The 12,698-nt window shown below is 48.2% G+C and overlaps 1 protein-coding gene across 2 annotated transcripts in view; it reads right to left on the reverse strand.

Annotated features, from left to right (window-relative positions):
* Positions 1-12,698, reverse strand: part of Eva1c (eva-1 homolog C) — a 75,580-nt gene that overhangs the window by 11,180 nt on the left and 51,702 nt on the right. For both annotated transcript variants that reach the window (XM_076868265.2, XM_076868264.2), the window contains one exon: positions 873-1,016. In XM_076868265.2, coding sequence (XP_076724380.2) covers positions 873-1,016 — 144 coding nt within the window. The remainder of the gene's footprint in view (positions 1-872; positions 1,017-12,698) is intronic.

A 12,698-nucleotide genomic window follows, 5' to 3' on the forward strand; every position in this document is an offset into this window, starting at 1 on the left:
AAACCATTGATTTGGGGAATACATTTATCTAGTCATGTCATTGTACCTATTGTGTGCTGAGAGCCAGTGAATCGTGTGGCTTGGGCATTACATCTCAATAAAGCTGTATCAAGAGTAACAACCACACAAGGCTGGAGATATTTGTCAGGGGAAAAAGGTATCAAGCTCTTCTTTATAGAACTCTTTTCTTTGCTTTGTGCTCATTAAAAAAAAAAAAAAAATCAACGTATTAGTCTTACAAAGGAGAGATCTACAGTTCCCTCAGAAGAATAACGAACGGCTGGCTTTTAAGTAGTTTTATGGAATTAGAATCTAAACAAAGCAAGCATTTCATTCTATTATTTAAAGACACTAGAAAAACAAAGTAATGCTGTCATACAACCCTTTTAATTGATTCGGAGTAAGCATTTGATCTGTTGACTCAGTGCCGAGGGTCCGCAGATAAAAGCACAGAGAGTTAGTCATTTAGGGCCCCAGAGCAGCTCTAGAAGGTTAAGTAGGAGCCAGGCCATTCTTCGGTGAACTTGTATGACACACCAATAAATTTTCAAGCTGCGTAAGAACCCAGATTGCAATCGCTGTTCCTGGTGACTTCCGCCTTCTCTCTCCTTGCTAGTCCTTTTCCTACCCCCACCTCCTGCCAATCAGATTGCTACGACCTTAAACTCTGACCAAAGAAAATTCTATTACTTATCTGATGTGAATGTCATAAACAAGAATCAGGACTAGAGAGGGGGGTCTGGAACGTCTGGATGGCCACACTGTCTCAGAAGTGGAGTCCTTTGGCTCCATGCAAACTCCTTTGGTTGACACAATCATCACCTCCCAAAGAGGCAGCGTCTTGGAGTAGCTGGGTCAGGGTTCATTCTTACCGCATGCGTAGGTAACTGTGAGGTATTTCTTCACTCCTGGCAGGCAGGGGCTTCCGAAATGGTGATTGTTGACGGGGATTTTACATCTCTGCTTCCCGTAGCACCTTCTGGACAGTACTTGTAAGGCGGAGTAAGACACACAGTCTGTAAGGGAAAATGAACTTTAGGGTTCATTCCACACTAGGCTGCCACCAGCTATGGCATCTCTGTAAGAACATAAACAGACTTCAAATCAGATGAAGGTAGTTCCCCTGCTTATCCTTTATTCTCATTAAAGAACCCAACATGGCAAATGCCATAATATCACTCTTCTTTATAGCTGAATAATATTCCGTTGTGTATATATACCACATTTTCCCTATCATGCTTAGTGCAATAAGCCAACCTTTCAACCTTTACAACCTTTCCCACTCTTTGGAATATTTAATTTGTTTATTCTAAGACTCCCTCTCCCCACATGAACATAAGCTCCGTGAAGGAATACTTCTCTCTTGTTTATCATCTAACTACTACTGCCTGGCCCACTGCAGGAGCCCAATAAATAACTGATGAATGAATAAATGAAATGAAATAATAAAGACAAAAAAGTGTGTTCTCCAGCCCCCCCGACACAATGCCATCATAGTTAGTATTAATTGGATTCTGATTTCTCTGGTTTCCATGTGTCCCCCATACATAGATCATGTGCTGGAAACCTGACCCTCAAAGTCATCTGATAGTGGTGTGTAGAGGTGGGACTCTTTAGCTCTTTAGGATCAGATGAAGTCATGAGGGGGCGACGCCCGTAATGTCATTCACGCTTTTACAAGAAGAGGAAGAGAGACCCCAAGCCAGCAGGATCACTCTGTCTCACCCATGTGGAACCCTCTGCATTAGAACCAGAAAGAAGACTCTTTCAGAAGCTACTGCCATATTCTTGGACTTTTCAGCTTCTAAAACCTTGAACCAAATACACTTCTATTCTTTACAAATTACCCAGTTTCAGGTGCTTTATTATAGCAACAGAAAATGGACTATATACCTACAGAGGATGATGTGCTGTGCTATGTACTGTTGGGAAAAAAAAAAAAAACCAAGAAGACCCCTCCCTTTCCTTCTCAGGATGTGCAGTGGAGTTGGAGAGACAAAACCTGTATGTGAGACCAGTGTCTAATAGATTACCAAGGGACCCCATGAATGAGTGTCAGCCAGGAGTGGTCCAGAAAAGAGGTCCTTAGGTTAAGAGCCAGAGGGATCACTGTGGACCAGAGTGGTCAAGGCAGGCTTTGGGGTGGGCAGGGGCTTGGTCATGGAAAAACAGCATGAGTTGGCAGAGGCAGGCCAGAGAGAAATGTATGAACAGAGGTGAGAGGACCAGGCGCTGGCCGTGAGCTGCAAGAGTGTGTGGGTGGGGGCAGCCACAGTGAATGAAGTAAACTGGGGCAGGACCGAGACCGCCTCTGACTGCTCAGCTAACGCATCTGAACTTCCTTCTGCAAGCAACTGGTAGCCTAAAGAAATGGCCTGACACTAAAGGCCACTGGGGTCAGGGGACAGGATGACCTGGAGAGAAATGGAAATAAAGACAGGGACAAGAGTCTGGAATCCATTTTAAATATACACAGTGGGGGCAGCTGAGGGTTTGAAGAGCAGGGAACGGAAAAGGAGGGAATTTTAGAGACCTTGCAAAATTCAACCAAGTTGTAATGCTATGATGACAGTTGACATTGTGCCAGTACTGTTCTTAACAGCCTATGTTAATTGATTTAATGTTCCCAATGGCCCTATGAGATAGGCTTTTGATATCTCTCTCTCTCTCTCTCTCTCTCTCTCTCTCTCTCTCTCTCTCACACACACACACACACACACACACACACACATTTTAGGGATGAGAAAGTTCTAGAACCTCACAGAGCTAGAGAGTAGTGGGATATGGACATGAAAATTGCCTAGGCTCCTGAACCTGCGCGACGGAGCTCTGAGCTCTGTTCTCCAGGTGTCTGGTGGAGCGCAGGTGAGGGAGCTCTCCAGACAAAGGCATATCTTGAACTGTGGGCCTGGGGCGCTGTGGTGCTGCTGACCATGATCGAGGAAGCAGTAGGAATGGGCAGTCTGCAAACAAAAAATACCGTCCTGCATTCAAGATGGAAGGGGGCTTTCAAGAGGATGTGTGGATGTGGAGGTGGCCAAGTCAGGCTCAGGCTGGGGAGCTCAGGGGCTGGTGGTGAGGGGAACAGAAGCGGGAGTCGTGTGTGTGTCTGCTCACGTCTTACAGCACAAGCTCCTCTGTCCTCCTCTCTAACGGCCCCCTGCCCTCCCTACCCAGGGCTGTCTCCAGCCTGGTCTCTCTCCTGCTGGAAAGGGCCTACTGTGCCCCTTGCCTCTGCTGCACCTCCCCACTCCTCCGTGTCCTCTGTCCCACCCATGCCCTGAAACTGATCCCTTTCCGAGGATCACAGGAACCAACAATTGTCACATCCAAGAGGTGGAAGCCAATCCCAGTTTCTCTCTGTCTCTGGAACTTCTGGTGCCTGAGCTCTTGTTGGAGGATCTCTTCCCAACCTTGGTGCCCTGGTGCCCTTTACCCCAGTTTGTCTCCAATTCCTCTACCCAGAGCCTCCGCAGTGCTGCCACCCAAAGCAAGCTCACTCCCTGATCTGGGCTCTCTCTCCCATGTCCTCCATCTGGGCTGCAATTCTATCCCTATGGCTGCCAAACCACTGGACTTCAGCTTTCAGTTGGGGCCTGTCTTCAGAAGACCTTGAGCAATGATTGCCCAGACTGCACCTGCGGGAAGCTCTCCCTCCGGTGTGTGGACCAAATGTGCCATCTCGCCCGTTCCCCCGCCAGCATCCAAGCAGCACCACCCTGCCCTGCCTGCTCTCCAGGTTACCTTCTCAGATTCCTGCTGCCTGTCTGTCTCTGTGGCTGGTAGAAACACTTTCACAGGAGCCTCAATGGAAAGCTCTGCTCCCCCCCCCTCCTCCTCACACCCTCCCATCTGATGCAGGACCTGAGGAGCCAGGAGGATTAGAGAGAAGAAAGTGAAACGGAAGAGGATACCTGATGAAGGGAGGGGAGGTGTGGCTGCAGCTTCTGAAAGCCAGGGCCCAGGGGCAGCGGGGCAGGAGGTGGACAGTCAGGCCAACAGAGAGCCAGTGGGTGGGGGGAGAAGCGTGCCCTGGATTTGCTCATCTGGTGCTTTCAGAATGGGCCACGGAAAACGTGGGTCAGGCTCTGGGAGGGCCTGGGAGGGAGCAGCATTACCCATAAGTGTGTGGAGTGAACAAATGACCCTGGACGAAAGTGGACGGTTTGTCATGATCCAGCCCTCACTGCGGGTGAGTGGGCATGGAATGGCACTGGAGATGGCAGGGGACGTGAGTTCCTCCGGTGGGGCTGGCTGAGCGTGCACAGAGGCACAGCTGTGGGTGGTGATGGGTTAGGTCTTATAGAAGCCACGGTGTCGGCGCAGAAGCCAGGTGGGGTTGTGCTGTGGCTGGAGGTGTCCCCCAGAGTCTGTGTGTTGTATACTCACTCCCCAAATCCATATGTCGATTGGTACGTGGAGGTCGGGCCTTGGGGGGTGACTAGGATCAGGTGAGGTCATCATGGTGGGACCCCCGTGATGACATTAATGGCTTTATAGGAAGAGGCAGATAGACCTGAGCTAGCAGCATTGCTCTGTCTTGTCCCCATGCCCTTCACTGTGTTATGACACAGCAATAAGACCCTCACCAGATGCCATGTCCTTGGACTTCCTGGCCTCCAGAATGGTAAGCTAAATTCTTTGTAAATTAGCCAGTCTGTGGTATTTCGTTATAGTAACAGAAAACAACCTGAAGCTAAAATCATAAATCAATAAATACATCTGCCGAGAAAAAAAGGGTTCAGGAAAAAAAGCCAGTAATGGAGGAATTCAGGGCTCAGGTAACCTCAATGGCTGATCCACAGAGAGAATAATGCATGTGATCAAACGGGCCAGTACAGACACTCAATCAATAAATGGCGGCTCCTTTGCCAAGGATGCTGGCATCAAACTACATTCCAAGGAGCCCCAGCATTCTCAGGAAGCAGCTTGGGGACTACACAGGGTAAGTAAAAGGAAGGAGCACGTTTCATGGACGCTCTGCTTTTATCTCTGGGTCAGCTGAAGAGCTGTCAAAGGGTCTGGGAAAAGAAATCTCTATGGCTAACCACTAAAATCTCCAGTGGCTAAACACTAACCATTGGAAAGACAATGAGCTTAAGGAAAAGACAATCAGATATATACACTTGGCCCTCTGTATCTCCAAGTTTCACATCCAAACAATCACACATAGACAATATTTTTTAAATTCCTGAGACTTCCAAAAAGCAAAGCTTGAATTTGCCGCACTCTGAGTACTATGCTGAGTCCACAAGAATGAAGTGGTGCATACTAGGTAACAGAAGTAACCTTCAGATGATTTGAAGTTTACAGAGGACATGCATTTCATTTAAGGGTCCGAGGGGTCCTGAGCCATCCCCAGCAGATACGGAGGGATAACTATGTACACATCACCACTAACGGTGAGGGCTATTATAAAAGGAAGGATTTGGATACAATCATGCAGGTTCTGGTCTATATGCCTGATAATTAGGGAGCTGGTCACACAGCAGGAACTTGACCAATAGGTATTTAACAAATGAAGTTGTGCACGGAAATAAACAGCCTGGCCCATCAGGCAATGCTTACATCCCATGTCTCTGGCTCTAGAATGTGGGGTTTGGGGGAAGGGGAGCCCCTGATCTGTATGTTGGAATCTGGGCTGAGAAGAGCTGTCTCCAGGGAAGTTGTTCAACTGCCATTCTTCTGAGTGGCGCGTGGGTCAGCTCTCCTCAGCAATCCACCCTGGGCTTGGAGTGAATCCATCCTTCCCTGCCGGCCTCAAGGAGGCAGCTTGCCAGGCCTCCTCTCTTGGTTCCTTCTGAGTGACAAGTACCCAGAGCAAGTCAAGAAGTTGATAAAGCTGGAACAGACGGTTTTACGAGCCTGTCTACACCAAGTGCCAGAAATGTCAAGTACATCCTTGGGAAGAGCAGGCTCACCTCTACTGCAGGCTGAGCATCCACAATCCCCAAATCTGAGATCCAAAATGCCTCAAAATCTGAACTTACTGAAGGCCAATGTGACCACCGTGTGGAAAATTTCATGCCGTGAAATTTTGTTTCCTCCACAAAATTATTTGAAATATTGTATGAAATCACTTCCAGGCGCTGCGTAGAAGCTTTCTATGAAACAAAAATCAACTTCACGTTCAGACTCGGGTTCTGTTCCCAAGGTATCTCATGATACATATGCAAATGTTCCAAAATCCAAAACGTAGAATCCAATGCAAAAGACCCCGTGTCCCAAGCACCTGGATAAGGGACACTCAGCCAGCAGTGCAGGGGGAAGTGCATCGCTGGGGTCCTTGAGGCACCCAAGGCTCAAGTTAAGGTTTAGTAAAGAGACTGTTTGCAGAGGTGGGGCTGGGAGGAGGATGCGGGGCACCATGGAGGACCCAAGGAAAGGAACAGAGAAGAGAGATCGTCACATCTCCTCAAGGGGCCGGGGCACAGAGGGGGAAGCTCCACAGAAAGGGAGGCTGGATGGAGCTGGGGCCTTGGGTCGAGCGTGGTGACGCTGCGGTGTTGAGAGGGATGTCCTGCCAGACGAGAGCCCTGGGGGAAGGAGAGGGTGTGCTCCGCCCTGCCCACCCAGTGCTGGGTGTCCCGTGAGGCTGGTGCAAAGCGACTGTGAACTGAAGGCCCACATAATGTTGGTGTTCTCTTCAGCTGTCCCTAAGCGTCCCTGGAAGACTGCCGTGGTTTAGACTGAATGTCATCTACCGGCAGCAGCTGCAAGGGGCAGAACAGAGCAGTGGCCAAGGGCATGGCCTCGGGCCAGCAGAAGCCTCAGTTTCCCACTCGGACAGTAAAGGTTCTAGGAGATGATTCAAGGTTGCGACAGGAAGTGAAACCCTTCAGGTACAATGTCTGATGCTGGGACCCACTGTATCCGGTCACCTTCATCTTCATCAGGCCTCCTTACTTAGATGGTGTTGACGTGCAGATTTTAAGCGTCCCCTAAAGAGCCATGTACTAAAGGCTTGGTCCCAGGCTGGCACTATTGAGAGACGTGGAACCTGTAAACGGCAGGCCCAGTAGAAGGTCTTCAGGTCATTGGTGGTGTGCCCTCCATGGGCTGGTGGGACTTCAGACCCTTCCTCTTCTTCTCTCATTGGTGCCCAGGCCACGAGGTAGGCAGCTTTGCAGTCCCATGTGCTCCCCACCATGATGTGCTGCCTTACCACAGCCTCAAAGGCAACAGGGCCAACCAAGCATGCACTGAAACCTCTGAAAACATGAACCCAAATAACCTTTCTGCCTTTACAAGTTGATTATATCTGGTATTTTGTTACAGTAACAGGAAACTGCTAACAGACAGGAAAGTGGGACTTTTGAAATAGGCCTAGAGGACTTTGACAACTGATAGTCTAAATTATACTCCTTCTTTGGACCTGTGAAGTGAAAACAAGCATAGATGAGATGGTCTGTTGTGCAGAAGACCTGTATATAGAAAAAAAAAAATGGAAGGAGATTCACAAAGACGGTCATAGAGGATATTGTTTGTTAGAGGGAATGATGCAAGATTCCCTCTCGCCCCTATTGATTTTAAGGTACTTTCCAAGTTTTTGTAAGTTAACATTGCTTTAAAATAAGAAAGTATAAAATGAACTTTCTCAAAAAATAGGATAAGATTCATGCCTGGACAGAAGACAGATTTTGAGTAGCAAGTGTCTTGGAGGCATTTTTTAAATAGCGTAACATTTTCTGTACATATTCTATTAAACTATTCTTTGTAAAACTTAACTTGCCACAGAAGCCATGAGAAGTTTCTCTAGACTAAAGACATCCTCTGCATGTTCCTGCGGTTTATTTTTTTTACTGCTTTGTGGACGCACAGGGCTGATTAAGGATATTTTTGTTGTCTTTAGGAGTCTGGTTGTTATTTGGGGTTCTTGGCTGAACACATTTACCAGTTGAGAAAAACAAAAGATTCTGTTTCTCCTCAAATAAGCTCAACTGCAGTCCAGGAGCCTGAGGCAGCCCAAAGCCTCTCCCCACTGGACCATGACAGTCAGTCAAGAGGTGCACCGTGCAGTGCCGCTCCCTGTGCAGCGCGGGTTCCAGTGCAGCGGGCGTTGCGGGGGTGGGGGGGTGGGGGGGTGGAATTACCAACACTCTCTTAGAAGGTCGATGTTTTAAAACATAATTCTTCTTGTTTCCTCTTTTTTTTCTGTTAATTTTTCATATTAAAAAGCACAGATAAGCCAAAACCAGGAGAAAAAAAGATCTCCAATAAATCCTGCTATCAAGAAAAAAAAAAAAAATTGACCTTTAAAGAACATTCCTCCCTTTTCTGTGTGTGAAAGTCCTTCTCCATCAATGGCCGCACATCATATCACCATGGATGATACTCCTTCCTACGCAGTAATATATTTGTGAATGTTTTAACATAAGCATTATCTTAAAAGAACTGCACTTTTAAATTTTTATTTTTTTTTATTTTGTGGATGTGACAACATCCCTAAAGCGTAAGCATGGTAGCTTCTGTAGGAGTTCTTGGTGTTGGATTCCTTTGTCAGGGGGTATTAAAAACATTAGGGCTTGAGACACAGACTCCAAACTAGAATCCCCAAAACTGGCTCTGGTACATATCACTGCCAGAACTGTACAAGTGTCCTAGACACACTGTACTTTCATAGAGCTTTGTGGATAAATGTGCCAGACCATATTCTTTAAAGCTAACAGAAGAAGGGCGGGGGGGAAGACTCACAGTGGTGCACACCTGCAATCCCAGCAACTCGGGAGGCTGAGGCAAGAGGATTGCAAGTTCGAGGCCAGCCTCAGCAATTGAGCAAGGCTCTAAGCAACACAGCAAGACGACCCTGTCTCAAAATAAAAATCAAAAGGGCTGGGGATATGGCTCCGTGGTCAAGCACTCTTGGGTTTGATTCACGATCCACAGTAGGAGAAATAAGGACTCCCAGGAATAAGCCGATGGGAGGTCTTGGGGCCATTGGTGCAGTGGACAGGTTTCCGTGGGGGTGAAAGAATTTATCTCAGTGAAAGAACCCACAGTGTGGTTTCAGGAAGTGGCCCAAGGTGATTAAGGTCTGACTCAGGTTTGACCAGGTCCTTGTTGGCACTGAGCTCTGACCCATTCGCAGGGTTTTGCCGTGTCTGTCCAGGGTTAGTTCCCTCCCGCGCTGATCTGCTTTGTGCCCTGTGCTGCTGGCTGACTAGACTCCCCTCCCATCCCCAATACGTGTGATAACAAGGTCTTCCACCACTTCAGCTTTGAGTTTTGGCAGTTGTTGAACACTGAGTCTGCAGTTAATCGCTCTGTACAGCCTGTGTTTATTTAAATAATTGGGTTGGCTGCTCTTAAGTGGCCCGTCTTGGCAGTGGGAGCTCCTGGCACCCCTGATTTTTGGCTGAAACGCCCAGACCTGCCCACACTTGGCCTTGGGACAGCCTGAGCCCTTAAGGAAATAGCAAAATCCCTGGATCCTTCCCAGAAAATGTAACCACAGCAGGAAGTGACGCCCCGTCGTGGACGGCCCACCGGGCTCAGTTCTGAATCCCATGGCCTCCTCCTTTGGGAAGGCTCACGCTTTCTCATGTGAATGCCATGTGCTCATGTTCACGGCTCATGCTCACTGGGGACTGACGAGGAGCCACCGATTTCATGCCTTCCTTTCCGGTTCCCTTCCACCGGATAAGGCCTAAGTTCCAATGGGCCCGAGTCGCTCCAAGACCTTTCATAAATGCCTCTGGGCAAGCCACCATCTAAAGGAACTCAGATCTGTCTCTTGACAGATCCCGCAGGAGAGGACGATGTCGCTTTTTGAAGGTCTCACGCTGGCTTGCTCGGTCTTCCTTTTTACTCTAGACTGTGGTCGTCCCTCTTGTGTTGGTTTGGGAGAGCTGCTGTGACCTGTGCCACAGACCGGGCGGCTTAAATACCAGAAAGGTGTGTCTGGGGCGGGGAGCGAGGTCAAGATGTCAGCCGGCTGGTTTCCTCGGAGGCCTGGCTCCTTGGCCTGCCGATAGCCGTCTTCACACAGCCATCGCTCTGGACATACCTCCTCTTAGAAGGACGCCAGTCATCTTGGATTAGGGCCCATCCTTATGACCTCATTTTGCCTTAATCACCTCTTTAAAGACCCCATCCCCAAATAAGGCCACATTCTGAGGGACAGGGTTAGGGCTTCAATGTATGCGTTTTGGAAGGGAAGAAGTAACCCAAAACAGCCTCCAAGGTGATTCCCCGTGTAGCCTCTTCCCACAAACCCTAAGAGGGTCTAAGCTCTAAGTGCTCCCTGCATAACCTTCTTGGGAGAAGCCAGATGCCATGTTTCCTTTTAAACAATTAAGTTTTGGAGTATTTTGTTACATAGTCATAGAAAATGAACATGCATTTTGATACCTGGAAATGGATGGCTGGGGTAACAGAATCCTAAACTGCGGGAATGACCCAGGACTAGGTGACGGAGCTGAGCTGGGAGGACCCTGAGGGGGGTTTAGGGTAAGTCTGGGGGCCTTGAGGAGAAGCCCAGCCTCTGTAGTCTTTGGGCCCTTTGGCCGCGGGTGGCCTTGGAGCAGAGCTTGGTCTCTATGGGGAATGGCAGGACATGCTGGGATGTTCCCTGAGGGGCCTGGGCTGCCCTCGCCCCTGATTTTGGTCTTAAGCAGCTGTATCTTTACCTTCTACTCCACTGTGCCACACAAATATATAACCATCTGTGTGTGGGATGGTGGGAGAAGGTTGGGAAGCTCTGCTCAAGGCAAGGGTGTGGTGTGTGACCCATTGTGACCACTTCACCCTGCCGCCCCAAGCCTGGATGTCTTGATGCACTTCAGAGGGGGCAGCTGAAGACCTCATGCCCAGAACACAGGGGTCCTGCCCTCCCCCCTCTGCCCAGGACAGAGGGTGTTTTGAGGCAGGTGTGAGTACCCTCAGATTCTTGGAAACGTTCAGTAGGAGCATGTGTCCCCTTGGAAGGGTCCCGACAGCCAGGCAGCCCTGGGGATGCCTATAGGGGCATGATAGCATCTGATTCATAACTTGGTGATCACATGCACACACATCCTGACTTCTACCAGAGGCCCCTCTACACAGCCGCTTGGTCCCTTCCTCTGAAATTTGTTCTGCATACAATATACATGGAATAGAAAAAGGTACCAGCCCTGCACAATAAACCAGAACTACAAGCTCAGAAATAATAGACTGCGGGAAAAGCACACGAAGGGCTGCTCTCTGTACTCTTCCAAGAGGCCATAAAAATGTGTAAAATCAATGCAACAATCAATAAAAATCCCAACAGGAAAAAAGAAAAAGGCTGCAGAGATCATGAGTGCAAATATGAACACAAGAATCTCAAAACCATGGGGAAATGTTCAAGGTCATTCATAATTCAAGAAACAAACGAAAACGGTGTTGCAGGATCATTTTACACCTCTCAGATTGGAAACAGCCAGGAAAATCGTACATATGGCTGCCAAAATTGTAGGCAAAGCCGCAGTTATGCCTCACTGTTTACACACAAAAGGTGGTAGGACAAGATTTTGGAAAGAACTCTGATGATACACATGAAGAACTGTAACCATGCCCATGCCCTTGTCGATAGAAGATGTCTGAGAATGTCTCCCAAGAAAATAATCTAGGAGAAAGAAAAAGCTACAAACACAAAGTCATTATACGTTACTCAGAATATTTTGAAAGTCCGAAGCAACAAGTCTATCCAGCCACCAGGCAATGGTTAAATAAGTGTGTAATGTAGGGGCTGAGGTTGTGGCTCAGTGGCGGAGCGCTCGCCTAGCACATGCGAGGCCCTGGGCTCAATCCTCAGCACCACATAAAAATAAATAAACAAAATAAAGGTGTTGTGTTCATCTACAACTAAAAAAAATTTTTTTTCTAAATAAATGAGTGTGTAACATATTCCTTGAACAAGATGGTAGGGAGGGATGGACAGAGTTAGGACCTTGTTGGTCACCTGGAAAAACACCCAGGACAAAGGAAAACAAAAAAAGCAGAATGCAAATTACCATGATGCTTGAGACCGCAGGACTTTGAAGAAATGAAGAATAGACACGTTATCACCTGGACACAGTGTGCAGTTGGATCTTTTTGTTGTTTCTGTTAAGTATTATTTCAGTGTTGGTGCAGAAGGGGAAAATGATGATAGTGATGAGGATGAGGATGAGGATGATGACATTTTAGAGAGGCCTAGAAATGCTCTCTCCCTCAGTGTCTGAATCTTAAAGCCACCCTTCACTGTTGTGAAAACCGAAGCCGTCCCTGACCACCGGGGGCTTCTTGGTGATGTGTGACACCCTGAGCCTGAAGCACACGGGGTTTGCCAGACTTTCATTTACATGCGAGAGGAAACGCATGCCAGACACCCTCTCAAACCAGATGTTCCGGGATGCAAACTGGAGAACACCCTCCTAAAGGCGGATGATGAGAACCAGTCTGTCTACATAATCATGCCAGGGTCTAGGGTAGAGGATAAATAGCCCTTTCCCCTTCTTCAAAGCTGCAGAACCTACCGGGAAAGCAGAGCTGAGATCACACACACACTGGCAGCCTGTGGCCTGGATGTCGCCCGTAGGCATGTTTTGTTTGGCTCCCTTGGTGTTTTAAAAGCTGGAACATTTCACATTTTTTGAAAACCCAGATTTACAGCATCTCATGAGTGGTTAGAAGCTGTAACAGCAGGCCCACATTCCCAGACGACCATCTCTCTGCAGGAGCTGCGTGGGCACCTCCGT

The sequence above is a fragment of the Callospermophilus lateralis genome, chromosome 10 (genome assembly GCF_048772815.1).
Source record: "Callospermophilus lateralis isolate mCalLat2 chromosome 10, mCalLat2.hap1, whole genome shotgun sequence".
NCBI lineage: Eukaryota > Metazoa > Chordata > Mammalia > Rodentia > Sciuridae > Callospermophilus > Callospermophilus lateralis.